The sequence below is a fragment of the Nycticebus coucang genome, chromosome 22 (genome assembly GCF_027406575.1).
Source record: "Nycticebus coucang isolate mNycCou1 chromosome 22, mNycCou1.pri, whole genome shotgun sequence".
Taxonomy (NCBI): domain Eukaryota; kingdom Metazoa; phylum Chordata; class Mammalia; order Primates; family Lorisidae; genus Nycticebus; species Nycticebus coucang.
Window position 1 is genome coordinate 34,069,839 of NC_069801.1, and position 21,985 is coordinate 34,091,823.

Below are 21,985 nucleotides of genomic sequence, written 5' to 3' on the forward strand. Positions count from 1 at the left end.
AGAGGAGTGGGTTTCACTAGAGATAACTCCAAGTGCCTTCCCAGAGGATCCTTTAAAAGCACACATTGCAGCATATCGTTACCTTCTTCCTTAGTACAGGGTCTGATACTTAGAAGTTTCTCTGTTAACAATGTACTCAGAGAATGAATGAATGAAAACACAAGGCAGATGGCAGGTGGATCTCTAAAGAAAAGGACAGCCACTGAGAAATTCTCTGAAGCAAGGGTGGCTGTGGACAATGATTTTGTGGTTTTAGATCCATGGACAGGAGAACAAAGATGTTTAATAATTATTTCTAAGTAGTTGCCTGTTCTGTGCTATGCTGCAATCACTTCCCCCAAAGTAACTCAGAAAAATTCTGCTACTCAAAACTCATTGTTTTGTGAGGATTTAAGGAATGAAAGAAGAAACAAACTGTCTAGGCACCCAGTCTGAACAATGTCCAAAGAAGTCCATAGTCTCAAGAGGAAAGCTATGAATATCGCTGGGAGCCAGAATCCTCCGAAAACTTGAGGAGGGTGTGACGTCCCTTTATCCTGGGTTATGGGATTAAACCCTTCTATTTGACTGTTGGAGGAAAAAATAAGCTGGCGGGGGGACTTAGAAGCCTCCACAACTCTCAGGTTACATAAGGATGATAAATACTGAACTCTGAGTTGTTGTGAAGATTATATTGGGATAATTCATGTAAAGCGCTTAGCACAGTGCCTGGTGCATAGTAAGAGCTCAGTAAATATTAGTTGTTGTTTTCCTTCAGTTTGTTGCATTCCTTCCACTCCCTTTCTGCCGGGCCCCATTCATTCTTTTCCAAGGACACGCAGGGGGCGTGCCCATCCTCCCTCCACCCCCACTTCAACCCCCGCCTCCGTTTCTACCCGAATTGGCGCCTGAGAGGCGGAGCCGAGGGTAGAGCCCAGGGCGGCACGGTGGGGGCGGGGCGCATGCGCGGGCCGGACTGGGCGGAGGTGGAGAGGAAGAGCTGCCGGAAGTAGGCTGCGGAGGTGGTGGCCCAGCAGGCAGCAGCTGCCAGGGAAACCGCAGCGCGGGACGCACGACCCGCAGACAGGCTCGGAGGTCATTTCTGTGTCCAGCACCCAGGAGGCCCGAGAGCTCTCTTTGTCTGGGCCAAAGGTCCCTGGTCCAGCAGCTCCCCTGGACTCGGGCCTTTCGCTAAGCCCGCCAGGGGGCGCCACACTGAGGGGCTGCAGAGTTGGGGGCAGGCGCCGCTGACAGGAGCAGGGGCGCCTGGCGGGGCAGGAGGAGAGCACTCTCCCCCGCTCAGGAGGTACCCCTGGGCGGGGGACCCGGTGTCCTCACCCCAGACTGAGGCAGGGGTTTCGGGGTGCAAGAAGGGCGCCTTGCCCTCTGCCCCCGCCGGCACCCTGGCCATGACCGGCAAATCGGTGAAGGACGTGGATCGGTACCAGGCGGTCCTGGCTAACCTGCTGCTGGAGGAGGATAACAAGTTTTGTGCGGACTGCCAGTCTAAAGGTAGCGCATCCCTCCTGGCGGGCGAGAGGTCCAGCCGCCGGGCTGCACCTTGGGGGTGGTCTGTGTCTGGGAGGTTTCTGGAGCTTAGGCCGCCCAAGTCATCTTTAAATGGTGACGCGCGCTCCTCTTGCTAATTGAGCCTGCTAGGTGTTCTGTAGCTTGGTTATTGCTGTGGAGAAGGGTTTTGAGGGTGTGTGGATGTGTGTCGGGTGCGGCGGAAGGTGATGGTGGGGGTGAAAGTGGCCTGGTGTGTTCAGGTGAGAATGTCTGTATTTCAGGACTCTGAATGAGTTCTGGCCCAGCTGTCAGCCCAGAGCTCACAGCCTTTGACTTGCAAAGCTGGGGATGAACTGCAGAAAGAGAGAGAGAGATGGGAGAAAGAGGAGAGGAGGAGGAGGAGGGAGGTGAGATGGTGGAGAGGAAAACTGCTGAAATGATTTTTAAAGGTGGTGATTGTTGCTGCGTGCTATGTGGTTAGCAACTCCTGTGATTTTGCAGCCTTGCTGAGATCTCACAGAGTGCTTCGGTGGCTTCCTTCTTCCTGGATGTGTGCAGTGGGAAACTGCCTTAAGCAGTGACACAGCGCGGATTTCTAGACAGCCTAGCCCTGGATTGTGGAGTGCGTTTGAGGCCTAATGTATGTGTAGTGGCAGAAACTAGCAGATTTTGGCTGTAGTGAATGATCCAATTAATTAGTGGAAAGAAGGGGAATTCGATGAATTTGTTGCCTCTCTGGTGATTATACTTCTAGAAGTCAAATACGATTGGTGTAAATTGGCAGAATCAATTAGTCTTTGTTTTCTGTGCCCTCAAAGATTCATTATTTGATACAATTAGAAGTCAGTAGAATAGGAAAACTTAGTGAAATGCTGGTACTTGACATTTATAGATACAAGCTTTTATACATATTTTGTTTCTTTATTTTATTTTTTAATTCTTTGGCAGGTAATGGAGGAGTGAGGAAAATTCTTTTCTCTTTGGTTGAGAAGAACCAGTTATATTTCGAAGGGTACTATTTATTTTTGTTCATAATGCCATGGATTTGCCAGGGTTGTTTGCCATATATCATCTTGGACATATACTATAAAAGATTTAAATGTATTTCTTTTTATCTGAAAATGAAATTCCTGCTTAATCAATACTTTCACTTAATTTTTATTTTAGAAAAATTAGATTATATAAGAAGAGAAGGGGAACGATACATAATTTAGGTGCTCACTAGTTTGTTTTACTGACCTTTTCCAGTAGACAAATGGAATTTGTCATTAGGAAACCAGGTCCCCAGACTTCTTTCCTGAATTTTTGGATTAGTATGAATTCATTTTAAAAAGTACTTTAGAATCAATTTATGTTGAGTAAGTTAATTTCTTATAGGTTGATTCTTGTGAGATTTTGTGCTAGATCTGTTGGAAGATTCGATTTAAAATTTAGAAATGTATCTTGGCTTTACTGAAATTCCCTTTGTCCTTAGTTGACAGATCTTGAGTCACAGTGAAATAACCCACTGGAATGAGCATTTTTACATTTGGGAGTGAGATGCCATTTTGCTGATTAGTGTCACCCCCTGCCCCCTCATTTCTCATATTACCCTTATACTTATTCATATTCCAATAAAATATAGCACATGGAAGAGAGAGGTTGATTCATCACTTCTTCCTCCAAATTTTCTGTTGCTTTTTATCCCTAGCCTTACTGAGGATCTGGTAATGAAACATCAGTGAATTCTTATTTTTTTTGAGACAGAGTCTCACTTTGTTGCCATCAGTAGAGTACTGTGGCGTCATAGCTCACAGCAACCTCCAACTCTTGGGCTTAAGTGATTCTCTTGCCTCAGCCTCCCAAGTAACTGGGACTATAGGCAGCTGCCACAAAGGCCAGCTATTTTTAGAGATGAGGTCTCGCTCTGGCTCAGACTAGTCTTGAACCTGTGAGCTCAGGTAATCCACTCACCTCGGCCTCCCAGAGTAATAGGATTACAGGCATGAGCCACCGCTCCTGGCAAACATTAGTTAATTCTTAATGAGAACTCGTAACTGCTGGCTTGTAAAGTTCATTAACTGCTGTTGGTGGTGGGAATCCTGGATCCTGAAATAATTTCTCTTTTTTTTTGAGACAGAGTCTTTAAGCTATTGCCCTAGATAGAGTGCCGTGGTGTCATTGCTCATAGCAACCTCCAACTCTTGGGCTCAAGTGATCCTCTTGCCTCAGTTTTTCAATATTTAGTAGAGATGGGGTCTTGCTTTTGTTCAGGCTGGTCTTGAACTCATAGGCTCAAGCAATGCATTTGCCTCGGCCTCCAGAGTGCTAGGATTACAGGCATGAGCCACTGTACCCAGCCTGAAATAATTTCTTTTAAAAAGTTAGTTTTACATTTTGCTGTGGTGGCTTTAGTGACTTATTTGGCCATTGTATTGAAAATAAGATGACATTGTAACAGTCCTCTTTAATTTATGTTAAATAGGCATTTGTTGTGGCCTCAGTTTATGAATTACCTAGTCCATTCCACCCTGCCAACCCCTTTCACTCATTTTCCCACTCCTATTTTCTAATTTTGGTTGTTGTAATGATCATATGGACAACTGTCAGATAATGGAAGGAAGAAACATTTGCATCACTAGATTAAGTTACCTGTTAGCTCTGATAAAAAATACATTTCATTGCAGGAGGAATCGAAAACCTGTTGGCTAAAGTGAGATTTGGGTTGAAGCTGGGTTCCATTTTTGGATATGGATCACAATTCCCTTATAATTGGGATCATACTGGTCCAAGATTTAGTCTCTAGTTCTACAGTTCCAGATGTTATCATTGTGCCTGGAATAACTACTAAGCAGCTTCTTCAGAGAGTGGTTTAAAGTAGATATTATCTTATTCACTATGAAGGAATCTACAGTTGTCTCTCAGTTCTGTGGAAGATTTGGTTCCAGGACCCCTCTAGTGTACCGAAATCAACAGATGCTTAAGTCTCTGATTAAAAGTGCTATAGTATTTGAATATAGTCTAGGTATATCTTTCCTTTAAATCATCTCTAGGTTTCTTCCTTTCTTTTTTTTTTTTTGTTGAGACAGAGTCTCAAATTGTCACTCTGGATAGAGTACTGTGGCGTTACAGCTCGCAGCAACCTCAAACTCTTGAGCTTAAGTGATTCTCTTGCCTCAGCCTCCCAAGTAGCTGGGACTATAGGTGCCTGCTGCACAACACCTGGCTATTTTTTTTGTTGCAATTGTCATTGTTGTTTTAGCTGGCGTGGACTGGGTTCAAACCTGGCAGCCTGGGTGTATGTAGCTGGCGCCCTTACCCACTGAGCTATGGGCGCTGCCCTATCCCTAGGTTTCTTATAATACCTAATATAGTACAGATGCTGTGTAAGTAGTTGTTACACTGTACATTGTGTAGGGGAAAATGGCAAGAAGAAAAAGTCTGCACGTGTTCAGTAAAGACAGAACCATCCTTTCTTTTTTTTTTTTCCTTAATATTTTTGACCTGTGGTTGGTTGAACTCAGAGATGTGGAACCCATCTGATGACCAGAATACTGTGTCCAGTACTAGAACACTCCTTCCTCAGGGTCAAGTTTATGAGTGATTGAGAACTGTTTAATGGGCAAAGAATTAAAATGGAAGAAATTTGATGGTCTTGAGGAATATGTACTTCAGACTGGGAAACATGGCAAGGAATTCTGGAGTCTGACAGAAACTTTGTAATAATTGTTTACTTTTCCTTTCTGCTACATCCTGTCTCTGCAGTGTTTCACCTCAAATCACCTAAACCAGTGCCTCTCCAACTCTGATTATGTATTTTTAAATTAGAATTTACTTTTTTGAAAAAGGTAGCACTGGGCGGCGCCTGTGGCTTAGTGAGTAGGGCGCCGGCCCCATATGCCGAGGGTGGTGGGTTCAAACCCAGCCCTGGCCAAACTGCAACAAAAAAATAGCCGGGTGTTGTGGCGGGCGCCTGTAGTCCCAGCTGCTCGGGAGGCTGAGGCAAGAGAATCGCGTAAGCCCAAGAGTTAGAGGTTGCTGTGAACCGTGTGACGTCATGGCACTCTACCGAGGGCGGTAAAGTGAGACTCTGTCTCTACCAAAAAAAAAGAAAAAGGTAGCACTTTCATGTGGTTCAGAATTCAAAATTTCCAAAAAGGAATGTGTACAGTGAAAAGTCATCCTGCTTTTCCTGATCCCTTAGCCACCATTTTCCCTCTCTGAAGGTAACCACTGTTGACAGTTTCTTATGTGACTTTTAAGAGATAATAATATACGTAGAGAAACAACTACATTTTATTTATTTATTTTTTTGAGACAGAGACTCAAGCTGTCGCTCTGGGTAGAGTGCTGTGGCATCACAGCTCACAGCAACCTCAAACTCCTGGGCTTAAGCGATTCTCCTGCCTCTGCCTCCCAAGTAGCTGGAACCACAGGTGCCCGCCACAACGCCTGGCTATTTTTTGATTGCAGCCGTCATTGTTGTTTGGCTGGCCTGGGCTGGATTCGAACCCCCAGCTCAGGTGTATGTGGCTGGTGCCTTAGCTGCTTGAGCCACAGGCACTGAGCCAGAAACAATACATTTAAATATATTTCTTTGGAGTGATTTTATGCAAGTAGAACCCTATTACCCACAATTCTTGACACCTGCATTTTTCAGTCAACAGTATAACATGGAGAACATTCTCTTTCCATGTGTACTGAGGAACTTCATTCTTTCAAGGTATTGTCTGAGGTTATCCTGATTAAGTTGAAAGATATTCTTAAGTAGAAGACAGCTGCTCTCATTGAAGGTATCTTAAGAAGTATCCCACACCCATAGGCACATATAAGTTGAACCGCATGTTCCAACATCAAATCTCCAGCTCCTTCTGCTACTCTTTCTTTGCCAACTGAAAAGTAGGCTTATATATACCCATGGGCCTACAACATGTTTTAAGATGTCTTCAGGGAGAGCAGCTGTCTTCTAAATTACTTGAGAATATCTTTCAGCTTAGTCAAGATAATGTGGGGTTAGCCTTAGAAAATACCTTGAAAGAATGAAGCTTGTGAAAGGTGGTATGCCACAGAAAGCTACAATAAGCAGAATAAAGGAATTTAACAGGCTGTTCCAACATCAAGTCTGCTTAATTTTCCTAGTTTGAAAAATAGAAGTGCTTTGTTTGGGAAACTGATGTGTTGTTCAAACATATGCATTATTTTCATCACTGCTGGTCATATTTGTTTTATCTTGACTTTATTAGTTTCACTTTTTGACTTTATTTCCTTAGACTATTCTAGTTACTGGAAGCCACAGTTTGAATGACTCACCCAATAATTCCCTAGTCTTTGAGCCAAAGGCATTTCCTATACATGGGAGTTTTGGCATTTTTGCACATGTACTTTATGATACCCTTGAGGATGGTCTCTGGATGTTTCCTGACTTTTCAAACATGTATAAAAGATTAGACCAGGGAGCTTACTTGTGTAGAAATTTTCTGATACATAATAGTCCTAAATTTTAACTCATGTAAATTAATTTCTAGTTTTTTTATTTTTTGAGGGAGAGTCTTACTCTGTTGCCCCGGCCAGCGTCCCATGGCATCAGCCTACCTCACAGCAACCTCAGTCTCCTGGGTTCAAGTGATCCTCCTGCCTCAGTCTCCTGAGTAGCTGGGACTATAGGTGCCCCTGCCACAATGCCCAGCTAATTTTTCTTTTCCTCTTCTTCTTCTTTTTTTTGGAGGGGAGGGGGGACAAGAGTCTTCAGTCTATCACCCTGGGTAGAGCGCTGTGGCATCATAGCTCACAGCAACCTCAAATTCCTGGGTTTGAGGGATCCTTCTTGCTTCAGCCTCTCTAGGAGCTGGGTCTAGAGGCACCTCCCACAATGCCAGCTAGTTTTTTTTTTGTTGTTTGTTTGTTTTTACTGTTTTTAGTAGTGACAGGGTCTCTTGCTCAGTCAGGCTGGTCTCAAACTCATGAGCTCAAGCACTGCACTCACCTTAGCCTCACAGAGTGTTAGGATTATAGGCATGAGCCACCACGCCTGGCCTAATTTTTCTATTTTAGTAAAGACAGGGATCTTGCTTTTGTTCTGGCTGGCTCCAACCCCTGAGCTTAAGGAATCCTCCCTCTTCAGCCTCCCAGAGTGCTAGGATTATAGGTGAGAGGCCACTAGCTGTTTTACATTTGTTTTCCATTGATAGCTAAATCATTGCCTGTTCAGTATTCCTTCGAACATGAATTTTCCTATCAATTTTACATTATTTTAGCTTTATCTGTGGCACCTTTTGAGAAAAAAAAATGCACTAGATCTAGACAACAGAAGGAGTTCTGCTTCCGTTTCTAGTTGTTTGTTTGTTTTTTTTTGTAGAGACAGAGTCTCACTTTATCACCCTCGGTAGAGTGCCACGTCATCACACAGCTCACAGCAACCTCTAACTCCTGGGCTGAAGCAATTCTCTTGCCTCAGCCTCCCGAGTAGCTGGGACTACAGGTGCCCGCCACAACGCCCAGCTATTTTTTGGTTTGCAGTTCAGCCGGGGCTGGGCTTGAACCCGCCACCCTCGGAATATGGGGCCGGCACCTTACTGACTGAGCCACAGGCGCCGCCCTGTTTCTAGTTGTTAAATGCTGTTCTCTAGCTTAGATCAAATAACTTTCTTGGTTTTTTACAGCAAATATACTGTAACTCTGTCACGCCTAGACCGACACAGTTTTACTAGAAGTACCTTACATCAAAGTCCTCTTTAGGTTGTCTTTTAATATCAACATGGTTAAAGTTATTCTCTAGGAGATGTTTTCCTATTTGTTCTCCTTGTCTTTTAAATATCATTGAGTGACAGTGAAATAGTAAGAAATACCATATCTTTAGGGGGGGAACTCTTCACAAGCCTAAGATCCCACACTACACATATTCAGAAAATATTTCTTAAACACCTACTTTGCATCAGACATTGTATTAGGATGGGGGAAGCAGATGTGCAAACAGATAAGTGATGTAATGTAGTAATTATATTATTATGGCATTATATATGGGGAGAAATGAAAGCATTGAAGAGGGCAAACAAATCTTAGGAAGCCATGACTTCAAAGAGACGATTAGGCTGTGTTTTAAATGATAAACATGACTTTGCCACATGGATTTAGGGCACTTTGCATTCTAAGAAGAGGATACAGAATGTGCAGAGCCTCCAAGGTGTGCTGTGTTGTGTGCGCGCGCGCGCGCGCGTGTGTGTGTGTGTGTGTGTGTGTGTGATTCTTTAGTATATTCTGGCTACGTGTTGGGGAGTGTGAGGGCTAGAGTTTGATAGGTAGTCAGGAACCAGGGTTGACTTGCTCTGTGGTATTGAGATTATGAACACTAACTGTGCTTCAGACTCCCTGTCGTGTAAGAAGCCCATAGTATTGTAGGTCCACCTACTACTCCAGTGGAATTAAAAATATCTCAGGCATGAAATGTGTTCTAATTCCTAAATAGTAAGAAAGGTCTTGAGTGTTGTGGCTGCAAGATCATCATTAAAGTGTACCTTCATGGGTACATTAAATTATCTTAGAAAAGTCTAGTGAAATGCCAGCAGTAGATATTATATCATTTCTGGAGCTAGTGATGATGATTTTTGAGGCTGAGCATCCTTGTATGCTCAGGTGGGTCATATTTTGAATATTTGATGTATGCTCAGGATGTGTAAACAGGTAGCTGTAGTCACATCTCAGTATACTTTTCATCTAATCTTTTGTTTCCAGATAAATCAGAAAACAACCTTCTTTTTGCATTTTTATGTGATGTCATTATGGTATGTAGGTGGCAGCTTTCTTGGGCATAGTTGTCTATATAACTGTTCACCACATGAGTCATTGTCTGTTTCTATTCTTCTGCCTAAAAATTCCATCTTGGAAATAATATACAGTTGTTGACTGGAACACTACTGGTTACGTACATTTCAGCTGGCTTTATATGTTGATAGAATTTACCTGTGCCATAGAGAAGGCATAGAATTACTTACTTACTGAGTCAGACTCAATTCCTCTGAATAATATCCCCTGTGGAAAAGATGCCAAGCAAGAATCTGCATAAAACATGTTTTACATGCTAAGCCTACAGTGCCTAACTTTTGTTATTGTGTCTGCTTGAATCCTTATCACAGTTATACTTCTGTTTGAGCAAGTGGCCAGTTTAAGTAGATACTAACTTTGAAGAAGTTCTGTATTGGCCCCTGGAATGTGACAGTTCAGCATACCACACTGAAAAGGTAGGAACCCAGTCTATGTAGAGTAGAACACCTTATAGTTAATTCACTTTTGCCAAATCCTCTGTAGTTAAACAACATTCCCATGTTGGTTAATTTTTAAGATCATGATTTGCCACACTTCCCATGTCCACTAGAATGTAAGCTCCATGAGAGAAGGGGGAGGTTGTGTCTGTTTTGTTCACTACAATATTCTCAGCCCGTGGAATAGTGTTTGGCACAGACCAGGCTCTCAGTAAATATTTGTAAATAAATGAATGAATTTTGTCATCTATACATCTCTTGTTCCATATTAGAAGAAATCGGTTCTAGATTATCTGAATAATTATTTTAATTCTTAAGAAAACTATTAATTTTCTAATTTTCTGGAAAATAAGTTTTAAAATATGTTTAGAAGGAAAAAAAAGAAAAGGTAGGAAAGGAGGAGAGAAAGAAAAAATGTTTAGAAGGCTCTATGTCAGTTAGGGATCATCAGGGGAACACAAATCACTGTTGGTCATATAAGCAGAGGGAATTTAATATCCGGAATAAGTTGCATGGCTAATATAAGAGCCAAGAAGCTAAATGGGCTGGTGCTGCACCCCAGAGATTAGCAACGTCTGGGAGCTACTGTACCCCTAAGGAAAAAAGAAGGTATATATGCTGTGTCACCAAGGGCTAGAAGAGGGAGCTGTCAGGTGTGAGCTAGAAGCATGCAAAGAGGAGCTGCCTGGTGACAGCTGGACCCCAGGCCAAGTAAGAGAGAGCATTACCCTGACTTCTCTCAGCTCCTGCCTGTTATCCTCACCAGTGCCTCCTGTTGACAGAATTTATCCAGAAATCAGTTATCAAGGGAGCCTGAGAGATGCAGTTCCCTGTGAGTGGAGCAAGGAAGGGCAGGTTCGCAGCGAGAAGAGGCAAGGATATGATGGCACTTCACGATGTAATGTCTATCCTGTTAAACAGAATTTGAATTATTTTGGACAAGAGATAAAAAGGGTTTTCAGGCCGATAAAACCCTGTATCCTTCTAAAGGATCTTGACTGTTGTTGAAACAACAATTAGTCCCAGGAAGTAATGTAACCACTCAGTCATAGCCTGTGTAATTAGGGAGTATGACTAAGGCAAATTGGTTTCTGTTGAATCTGTATTTGAGTATTGGCCACTGCCAGGAGTGTTTTATCATTTGGTTGGTCAAAAAGTTCTCACCCTGTCAATTCTGGGAAGCCTTAGATATGGTGTATCTACATTGAACTGTCTCATCTACAACTGGATGACTTGAGTTGGTAACACAGAAGATATATAGGGAATTTTAAGGATTGTAGCCTTAAAAGAGCTTAGTTTTTTCTTGACAGTTAAGGTAATCTCAGTGGAGCTATTTTTCCTTGTGCTGCACATCATCTTAACTAGTCTTACTGGTTGGTTGGTTGGTTTTCCCCCACAACTTCAAATAGGTTAGCTCTAGGTAAGGGAGGTGAGATCACTGGATCTAGTTTCTTCTACTCTGGACCTGAAAAGCATGTCTTACAAAGAATATTGTTGCTGCTCTCTTCAAGTCAAAACTTCCGAAGTTATTACTACTAGTTTTCTTCTTGACTGTAGGAATGTTTAGTGAATTACATGACAGAAGTTCAGCACTTTCTAGAAGTGCTTTTTTTGTCAATCGGGTCACCTGCATTTGGGCCTTTGCTACATTAATGGAATTAGTGGAACTAGGGCAGCAGAGGTTTTTCCATGTAGTGTGAGTATATTTGCTTTTAGGCTGTTACTTCCCAGAGAGGCCATGGGTAAAGGACCCAAATATGAGCGAAGTTGCCAACTGTAAAAATTGTATAGATTATTTTTCTCTTTTCCCCCCTAAATTAATGTCCTCTTGGCAGGTATTACTATAACACGTAGATGTAATTTCAGTATAATTGGTATATTTTAAAAGCATATCAGAGAGCTGGGTGCAGTGGCTCACGCCTGTAATCCTAGCACTCTGGGAGGCCAAGGTGGGTGGCTCACTTGAGCTCATGAGTTCAAGACCAGCAAGAGTGAGACCTCCCCTATCTAAAAAATAGCTGGGCATTGTGTCCCAGCTACTCAGGAGGCTGAGGCAAGTGAATTGCTTGAGCCCAGGACTTTGAGGTTGCTGTGAGCTGTGACAATACGGCACTCTATCTGAGGCAACAAAGTGAAACTCTGTCTCAAAAAAAAAAAGCATGTCAGACTACTTCCTAGAGTACTGGTTCTTTTCAGCCAGTCCTTTTCAACATAAAAGGTACATTTAGGCATTTTTGAAGCCTCATGTTTACTAAATACAATATTTCGCTACTCTGTTTGACTCTTCCTTTTCCCAAACTTTCTTCTTCCCTACCCTACTCTTCTGGATCCTGTATTTCCCCACAGGCTTTGTGAATGCTGGTCCATTGATGGCTGAACTGCAGGTCTCTCCCCAGTGGAAAACCCCAGAGATGAGCCAAATCTGCCTTCAGCTGTGGCCATCCATCAGCGTAAGGTTGCCCTGGTGGTTGTCTTCAGTTTGTTCAGTGCTCCCCGTAATTCCATCCTCCCTCCTGTGTGGTGGAAACTCGCCCTGGAATTATGCCTTTGTAATATGTCATTGGGTAGTGGTAGGATTTTATTCTTGTTGCTTCTTTTCCTTTTCAATTGATGTTAAGTGATTCTTTGACAATTTTGGTTGACCACAGCCTTCTTTTTCCTTCCATTTGTATATTTCCGATTGGTTTTCCAGTTCGCTTTTGTTTGTTTGTTTGTTTTTGAGACGGAGTTTCATTCCATCACCCTCCGTAGAGTGCTGTGGCGTCACAGCTCACAGCAACCTCCACCTCTTGGGCTTAGGCGATTCTCTTGCCTCAGCCTCCCAGTAGCTGGGACTACAGGTGCCCGCCACAACACCCGGCTATTTTTTGTTGTTGCAGTTTGGCCGAGGCCGCGTTTGAACCTACCACCCTCGGCATATGGGGCCGGAGCCCTACTCACTGAGCCACAGGCACCGCCCTCCACTTTGCTTTTTAATAGATGTAGAAAACAGTTTAAGTTCTGGATTTCATAAGCCCATTGGACAATATAATACTTAGTTGAATATTTATTTATTTTGAGACAATGTCTCACTCTGTTGCCCTCAGTAGAGTGCCTTGGCGTCATACCTCACAGCAGCCTCAAACTCCTGGGCTCAAGTGATCCTCTTGCCTCAGTCTCCCAACTAGCTAGGACGACAGGTGACCACCACAACGCCCTGCTAATTTTTAGAGATGGGGTCTCACTCTTGCTCAGGTGATCCACACCTCAACCTCCCAGAGTGCTAGGATTACAGGTATGAACCACCATGTCCTGCCCTTTGTTGAATTTTTAAAAAAAAATATTAAGTTAAGGCCAGGTGTGGTGCCTTTAATCCTAGCACTCTGGGAGGCCAAGGTGAGTGAATCACCTGAGTTCAGGAGTTCAAGACCAGCCTGAGTAAGAGTGAGATCCCATCTCTACTAAAAATGGAAAGAATTAGCCTGGCATTGTGGCACCCATCTCTAGTCCTAGCTACTTGGGAGGCTGAGGCAAGAAGATCATTTGAACCCAAGAGTTTGAGGTTGCTGTGAGCTATGATAACACAGCACTCTACCCTGGGGCAACAGAGTGAGACACTGTCTCAAGAAAAAAAAAAGATAAAAAAATCGTTAAGTCAAAACTTTCAAAAACAAATTTCTTAATCCAAAACAACAAGAACTGGGTCCCTCAGGGTTCATGTCATTTCTCTTTACCCAAAAATCAAACGTGTAATGCTCTCATTTTATGAGGTTTTAAAAATAGTGAAACAAATGCAAGAGAGAGACTCTACTTTCAGCGGTTGCTAACAAGCCTGTCCCAGCATGGTGATTTGAGCAAACAGAGGACCTTTTTTTTTCCTTTTTCAAATACCCATGCTGTCTTTTGCAGCAGTTGCTGGTGATGGAAAGGCCATAAATCCCCAAGTTTTTACCACAAAGCTTACATCTTTAGATGTGGCTTTGCATGTTAATCTCAAATGTTACTTCACTTCATTGGCCTGAAGGGCACACACAGTACTTTTTGTTACTTAACTTCCTCTTTTCTGGTCTAACTGGAAGTCCCCGAATATGTAGATTTAGAAATGAGTTCTGTAGCGTTTCTAGCTTTGAGTTAAAGACATTTGTCTTAATATTATTTAGAATGTTGTTTTTGTTCTTAGGATTTTGAAAAATCATTTCTTTTATACTGTAATAGAATTTCGTATGTGAGCTGGTAACACCATGTGCTGTAGTAGAACAAGCTCCTGGGGAAAGAGGAATTGGTGTCCTTTTGTTGTGGATACTTTACTACTCAAGTTGTAAGTGACACAAACCTTCCAAGGAGAAGTAGGAAGGAAACTTCCTGATATATATATATATTTTTTGTGAGACAGAGCTTCAAGCTATCGCCCTGGGTAGAGTCCTGTGACATCACAGCTCATAGCAACCTCCAACTCCTGGGCTCAAGCGATTCACCTGCCTCCGCCTCCCAAGTAGCTGGGACTACAGGCACCCGCCACAATGCCCGGCTATTTTTTGGTTGCCGCCATCATTGTTGTTTGGCTGGCCTGGGCTGGATTTGAACCCACCAGGGCCAGTGTATGTAGCTGGTGCCTTAGCTGCTTGAGCCACAGGCGCCGAGCCAACTTCCTGGTTTTAACCATGATGTGTTTATTCAAAATAGCTGTCAACAGCAGAGCTAATCGAAACCAATTTGAGTGTGAAAGCTGATTTGAGAAAGAAAGAATTAAAAGATTGAGGCTCTTCTGCAATGTTGAAAGCATTTTTATTGAAAGAATATCTGTTTGGGACAGGGGTTTGACTTTTCTTTCTGAAAGTAGGCATGAAGCATTTGGTTAAAGAGACTATTGCAGACAGAGGAGAAATTTTTGAAGAAAGGCTTTTCCCACAGTGTGACTGCTGAATTAATGTTCCTAACTTGTATGAGAGAGAAAGCAGGCTTCATTAAATGCAACATTGGAATCAGAAGACTCCAGTTTAGCTCCTCTGAGCGTTCTGACTTGGTTCTGAGCCTAATCTGAACAGAAGCAACCTAATACAAATGATTCAAATCAAGGGTTCATGTTATGGGTAGAGTAAAAATAAGTCCCAGTTTCATTAGACTTCTCTTGCATTTAGGGGGTAAAAAAAGATTTGTTACCATAGAAACAGACTCCCAGATCAGTTGTTTTTTATCTTGTGGGAATTAGGGAGGTGGCGGGTCCTTGTGCTTATTAATTGCTATTTTTTAAAAAGACAAAAACTTTATATTTTCTGATTTCAAGCATGAAGAAGTATGATGTAGAAGATATTTCCCATAACCTTATCACCCATTATTTACTTGAGTTAAACCATTATGATTTTATGTCAGTTGTTATCTTGCTTAGCATTTATCATAAGCTTATTTCATGGCAGTAAAAAATTTTAAATACCTATGTTATAGTCTATCATTGGAATATATCATTACTTATCTTGCCTAATTGTTGGATATTTGGATTTTCAGTTTTTCAGTATTAAAATAACAGTGCAATGTACTTTTCTTTTTTGAGAAAGAGTCTCACTTTGTTGTCCTTGGTGGAGTGCTGCGGCAGCAACCTCAAACTCTTGGGTTCAAGTGATTCTCTTGCCTCAGCCTCCCAAGTAGCTGGGACTACAGGTGCCCGCCACAACGCTTGTCTATTTTTAGAGATTTACAGGTGCCCGCCACAACGCTTGTCTATTTTTAGAGATTTACAGGTGCCTGCCACAATGCTTGTCTATTTTTGGAGCTAGGTCTCTCTCTGGCTCAGGCTGGTTTGGAACTCATGAGCTCAGGCAATCCACAAACCTTGGCCTCTCAGAATGCTAGGATTACAGGTGTGAGGCACTGCACGTGGCCTGCAAGGTAAATTTTTGTGTTCTTATTAGATGGATGGGTTATTTGTGTGTTCAGATTTGAGTAGTGGTCGTATGGGCCCTCTGATTTAAAAAGTTGTCAAGGGGGTCCTCTGGGTTGAGCCTGTGGAGAGATGGCCTTCCTATGGGGGCTGTCATTGTGAACCACTTCTTTGCAGCAGACATCTGTTTGAGGCAAGGAGTAGAGAGCTGGGAGAACCCTGGCTTGACCATAAAGACAGCTTTATAGTCATAGCACAGCAAGATGGCCAGCACTTGTGTGGAAGGAAGTATTGTTGTACCATTAATATCTTCGGTTGTTCATACAGTCCTCCTTCACTTAAATTTAGTTCACTGGGAAGTTTGTTTAGAGTAGCAGTGGGGTAATAGCTACTGCAATTTTTTTTAAAAAAGGGCTTTCCTTAGACTGTAAATGAGGACAGGGACTATGTCTTCATGTATATCTGTATACCTGATGCACAGTGTCGTGTCCCTGTCATGAACAGAATTATTCTGTTAATGTCTGTTCAGATCCTATTCTTTCCTGGGTCTTTTTTTTTTTTTTTTTTTTTGACAGTCATATTCCTACTATTAACTCAGATATTTGAAGATCTGTGACATTCCAAGAAGCTGAGCAGGTGCATCTCACAGTTGCTTTGTGGTAATTGCTTCTTTGTGCCTTTTCACTTGCTTGCTGTTGTCACCTGTGCTGCTTTGAAAGCTGGAGCCAGTCACAAAGCTCATCCTCTGCCCTCTCAGTAGAAGGCTTCAGTGTGACACATCCTCTTGGAGAAAATGTAGTCTGGGGTGTGAACAGGAAGCTGAAATAGCAGTCCTTTAGCCCTTTTGAGGGATGGGAGTAAATATTTAGACACTGTTCTCAAGTGCGATAAAAATTAATACCTTGAAGCAGTTTTAGAAATCCTCCCCATACCCACTGGAACAGGTTTATTTAACTTAAAGAACCTTACTTTGGCTCTTTTGAGGTTGTGATTTTTTTTCCTAGAGAGCTGCCCTTAGTTCCTCTGAATAATGTCCTTTTGCGGGATCTTTCTAACCTTAATTCTAACTCTTTTTTTTTAGAGACAGAGTCTCACTTAGTTGCCCTAGGTAGAGTGCTGTGGCATCACAGCTCACAGCAACCTCTAACTCCTGGGCTTAAACAATTCTCTTGCCTCAGCCTCCCAAGTAGCTAGGCCTATAGGTGCCTGCCACAATGCCCGGCTAATTTTTGGTTGTAGTTGTCATTGTTGTTTGGCAGGCCCAGGCTGGATTCGAACCCGCCAGCTCTGGTGTATATGGCTGGCGCCTTAGCTGATTGAGCTATAGGCACTGAGCCCTAAATCCTAACTCTTAACCCCACCTTCTTGGGCTACACCTTTTGACTTCTGCCTCATTATGCTAAATTCTGAAAGGCCTAGGTTTTGAAACATTGTGAAAGGGCAAATCTCAGCTTGGCACCTGTAGCTCATCGGCTAGGGCGCCAGCCATATACACTGGGGCTGATAGGTTCAAATCCAGCCTGGGCCTGCCAAACAACAATGGCAACAACAACAACAAAAAAAGCTGGTCGTTGTGGCGGGTGCCTGTAGTCCCAGCTACTTGGGAGGCTGAGGCAAGAGAATCGCTTAAGCCCTAGAGTTTGAGGTTGCTGTGAGCTGTGATGCCACAGCACTCTACCAAGGGCGACATAATGAAACTCTGTCTCAAAGAAAAAGAAAAGAAAATAAAGGGCAAATCTCACTTTTTGCTTTCCCCTGTTAAGCCAGGGCTGTTGTGATGACTAATATGTGGCATGCCACTGGACCAGCGAACCATCTGTACTTTGATCCCAGAATTCATTCCTGTTTTGCTTTTTGTTTAGAGATGAACGTTCTCTAGCTTGTTTGGATATTGCTGTGATTCTATTACAATGGCACTGATTTTCTGTCTATTTACCTGGGTTGGAACTCCCCCAGGGTGTTAGGAAAGCAGCTGCACTGCAGCCAGGAGAGATCACACATCTGTGGTTTTGCACAAGGGCTCATTTGCTGGCTGCAAAGGTTTGGTGTAGAACCTTTGCCTGGGTGAAAGGCATAAGCTTCCTTGAAAACAGCTGAAAAACATTTTCTGCCTGGTCATTTGGTCTTGAGCTGTAGTGTGTTACACTCTTCAACCCTTGTGGGCTTGTTTTTGAGGAAGGGGAGTATGGATGGGGATAAGTCTTTACATGCAGTCTCAGATGTTGAGCTTCCCCAGCAACAGAGAGTGAATTGTATGTTGTAATAAAAAAGAATATCTAAAGAACAAGGTAACAGTTTAGTGATCATTACTGAGCGTCTAATCTACAAGGTATAACACACATTTTGGGGTGTATAAAGACTCTAATTTTTTTTTTTTTTAGAAGCAGAGTTTTACTTTGTCGCCCAGTCAAGTGCTGTGGAGTATAACTCACTGCAACCTCAAACTCTTAGGCTCAAGTGATTCTCTTTCCTCAGCCTCCCAAGTATCTGGAACTACAGGTGCCCAGCTGTTTTTAGAGCCAGGGTCCCACTCTTGCTCAGGCTGGTCTGGAACTCATGAGCCCAAGCAATCCACCTACCTCAGTCTCCTAGAGTGATAGGATTACAGGTGTGAGCCATTGTGTTTGGCCTTAGAATGCGGAATTTTTTTTTTTTTTTTGTAGAGACAGAGTCTCACTGTACCGCCCTCGGGTAGAGTGCTGTGGCGTCACACGGCTCACAGCAACCTCTAACTCTTGGGCTTACGCGATTCTCTTGCCTCAGCCTCCCGAGCAGCTGGGACTACAGGCGCCCGCCACAACGCCCGGCTATTTTTTGGTTGCAGTTTGGCCGGGGCTGGGTTTGAACCCGCCACCCTCGGCATATGGGGCTGGCGCCCTACTCACTGAGCCACAGGCGCCGCCCAGAATGCGGAATTTTTTAATACCAATTTTTGTAATGTTGCTCTGCTGTTTATTACTTATTCAATCACCATATATGTATCAAGGGTTTATTGGTTAGTGTCAGCACTTGCTTAGGAGAGAGTTTAATGATAATACTATGTTTTGAAATATTGGCTCCACCTGGCCAACTTTGCAGTGGCTGCCCAGGTACACAGTTCATCAGTCCCTCCCTGTACTTACTTCTGCTGACCTGCTATTAGCTGTTGGTTAAGGGAGTGATTGAAATGGGTGGTTTGCTTGCAAAGGGTATCAGGTCAGCAGTTTCAGAAGCCCCAGGGTTTGTAAGTTATGAATCAGACTTGCATTTATGCGTCTGGAATCTAGTATTTTTATGGCAGTTATCCCTTCAGCTACCCTGGGGAAGAAATCAGTCTCTGGGTAGTGTGGTGGGGTCAGGAGTCTATCCTAGGGATGGAGGATGAAGAGCAGTCTCACCAGACAGTGGCCATATCACCCATCTTGAGTAGCTTCTAAACATAGGCATTCCCCTGGGGCTCACTTGGTCAGACTCACTTGGCAGCTTCAGTACTTTTTTTGAGTATATGAGTAGATATCGGTTGTTGCAATGAGGAAGTTAAGGCTTTCACCTGAATTAACCTAAAAATGTAAAGTACTGAATGTCTCAGGGGATGAAGAAAGTAACTTCTTGAGAAGCAAGTTTGCATCTGTTATCTGACATGAGGTTGTGAGTGCTAGGAAATTAGTTTGACTATGTCAAGTTTTGAAATATCAGATCCACCTGGCTGACTTTGTTTTCTTTTTTGTTTTTGTTTTTTGAGACACAGCTTCAAGCTATCGCCCTGGGTAGAGTATTGTGGCATCACAGCTCACCTCCAAATACTGGGCTCAAGTGATTCTCCTGCCTCAGCCTCCCAAGCAGCTGGGACTACAGGTGTTTGCCACAACACCTGGCTATTTTTTGGTTGTAGCCGCCATTATTGTTTGGCTGGGCCTGGGCTGGATTTGAACTCACCAGCTCAGGTGTATGTGGCTGGCACCGTTAGCCATTTGAGCCACAGGCACCGAGCCTCACCTGGCTGACTTTGAAATGTCTACCCAGCTGTTAGCTCAGCAATCCTTCCATATACACCTATTCCCCCAGCCTATAGTTAGCCATTGAAGTGATGATTGAAGTGCATTACATTTCTTGGGAGAACTGAGTTTTGTACTTGTTACATTTGCTGTAAAATGTAGGATTAGGTTGAATAACTTTTTTTTTCTTTTTTGTTTGTTTGTTTCTTTTGGGACAGAGTCTCACTTTGTTACCCTTGGTAGAGTGCTGTGGCGTCACAGTTCACAGCAACCTCAAACTCTTGGGCTTAAGCGATTCTCTTGCCTCAACCTCCCAAGTAGCTGGGACTACAGGCGCCCGCCACAATGCCCTGCTATTTTTTTTGTTATTGTTGTCATTGTTGTTTAACAGGTCCTGGCTGGGTTTGAACCCACCAGCCCTGGTGCATGTGGCCAGTGCCCTATCCACAGAGCTACGGTGCCGAGCCAAGGTTGAATAACTTTGAATTTTCTCCCACTGCCCCCAATATTCCTCCTCTGTTTTAAATCTACATTTTTCACTGAGTCAGTTGCAGAAGGTGTGCTGCTTGCAGTAGAGTGTGTTCCCTGAGCATCCTTACTGGGATGCTCTGGGATGGCAAAGCCATGATGCAGACACATAAGGCTGTGTCAGTCTATCCTTGGGTCCTGGCAGGCTTTGTGTTCAGCTGAGCCTTGCTGGAGTAATTGCCCACATGGAGTCTTCAAGCCAAACAATTGTTCGTACTGAGATAGTCTTGCTGTTTGGCTCCTAATGAAATAATCTCCTTCCTGCCCCCAATGAAAGCAGCTATTTTTTTATTTCTCCCTCCCCTTTTCAGAGAAGCCCTGTCTCAGCTGCCACTCTTCTAGTTTATTCATCAATGGTTTAAGCAGGGTCTTTGTGCAGAGGAAACTGGCGAGAGCCAAAATATCATGGGCTGACCAGGAGACAAGGGACACTGACACCCTTTCCTCTGACTTTCTATGGAGGATACTTAACTTACCTTTGTGTGATTTTTCTATAATAAGCAATTTAAAACTTAAGTCCCTATAAGAAAAATACTCATACGAGATCTTTTTAAACACATACTAAATTAGGCAATTTTGTTATCCGCAGGAATTTATCTAAAAATAAACAGAAACAAAAATAAAACCCAACAACAGACCAAAAAGATGAGTGAGTACCATAGGAAAGGAAGCAAAGTACTGTGGAGTCAGAATGGGAGGGAGAAAAGGCTTCATGGAGAAAGTGGCAAACCAGGATTTTCACAAAAGGATGTTTTGCAGGTATAGAGAATAGGCCCTATAAAACTATTTGTGATAGATCTTAAGTTGATCAGGAAAGTGTAAGTTCTTCAAGCCTTATTAAGGGAACAGTTAACAGCGTCAATGAGTTTCTTCTGATTGACTTCTGAGGGTAGTCTAGTTCAGCGGTTCTCAACCTGTGGGTTGCAGGTTTAATACCACAGGAACTGTATTAAAGAGTTGCAGTATTGGGAGGGTTGAGAACCACTGGTCTAGTTGGTCTTCATTTTCTGATTCACCTTTTTTTCAATTCCAAGTCACTGTTATCCATGTAATTAGCTCTAAAGAGAGCAGGCAGATTTATCATCTCCAGCACAGTTTCAGTCATAGGTTTTTAGCTGGCTCTCTTTTTTTTTGTAGAGACAGAGTCTCACCGTACCGCCCTCGGGTAGAGTGCCGTGGCGTCACACGGCTCACAGCAACCTCTAACTCTTGGGCTTATGTGATTCTCCTGCCTCAGCCTCCCGAGTAGCTGGGACTACAGGCGCCCGCTGCAACGCCCAGCTATTTTTTTGTTGCAGTTTGGCCAGGGCTGGGTTTGAACCCGCCACCCTCGGTATATGGGGCCGGCGCCCTACTCACTGAGCCACAGGCGCCGCCCTTAGCTGGCTCTCTTAACGTACTACATTCACGTTATTTGCTTTGTCAAGTGTTTTTTTGTTCAGTTCTAGCACTCTTTGCTTCCATCCAAAGGTTTATTGGGAATGCAGTTCTAGTCTTTTCTGAAGAGAAATGTTTCAACCACACCATCCATTATTTCCCTTAGAAGTTGTTCTCCATTCTTCTGCAATGCTTTTAGGGTGTTTTGGGTGCCAGTCACTAGGGATTGGAGGGATTTTGATGCCCTTTCAAATGTCCGTGTGTGTCCCTGAAAGTGAGCCTTCGTCATTTCACTCCTTAAAGTTCAGAGGACTCACTTTTGTTCTTTTTCAAGGAAGGCTACTATTTCAAGTAAAGAAGTGGACCTGCTCTGATTTTTATTAAGTTTTGCCACATTTGATGTTTATATCAGAGGACTGGTCTCCACTGGAAGCAACTGGAGGGCTTCACTGGCTTTGTAGTCAGTCAGTCTCACTGACTTTACAAGATTCTTCAACACCGGCAGAAAATCTTTTGGCTAGCTCTTTTTC

At 43.2% G+C, this 21,985-nt stretch overlaps 1 protein-coding gene across 4 annotated transcripts in view; it reads left to right on the forward strand.

The window, feature by feature from the left end:
- The first annotated feature begins 958 nt into the window (after positions 1-958).
- SMAP2 (small ArfGAP2) overlaps positions 959-21,985 on the forward strand; it is a 63,689-nt gene continuing 42,662 nt past the window's right edge. The window contains exons 1-3 of one of the 4 annotated variants that reach the window (XM_053576258.1): positions 960-1,491; positions 9,597-9,701; positions 12,069-12,172. Coding sequence is in view for 2 of the 4 variants with exons in the window: in XM_053576256.1 (XP_053432231.1) it covers positions 1,389-1,491 (103 nt within the window). In the remaining 2 variants the exon portion in view is untranslated. Of the gene's footprint in view, positions 1,492-9,596; positions 9,702-12,068; positions 12,173-21,985 lie in introns of all 4 variants that reach the window. The other 3 variants (XM_053576259.1, XM_053576256.1, XM_053576255.1) reach the window with 3 other exon arrangements.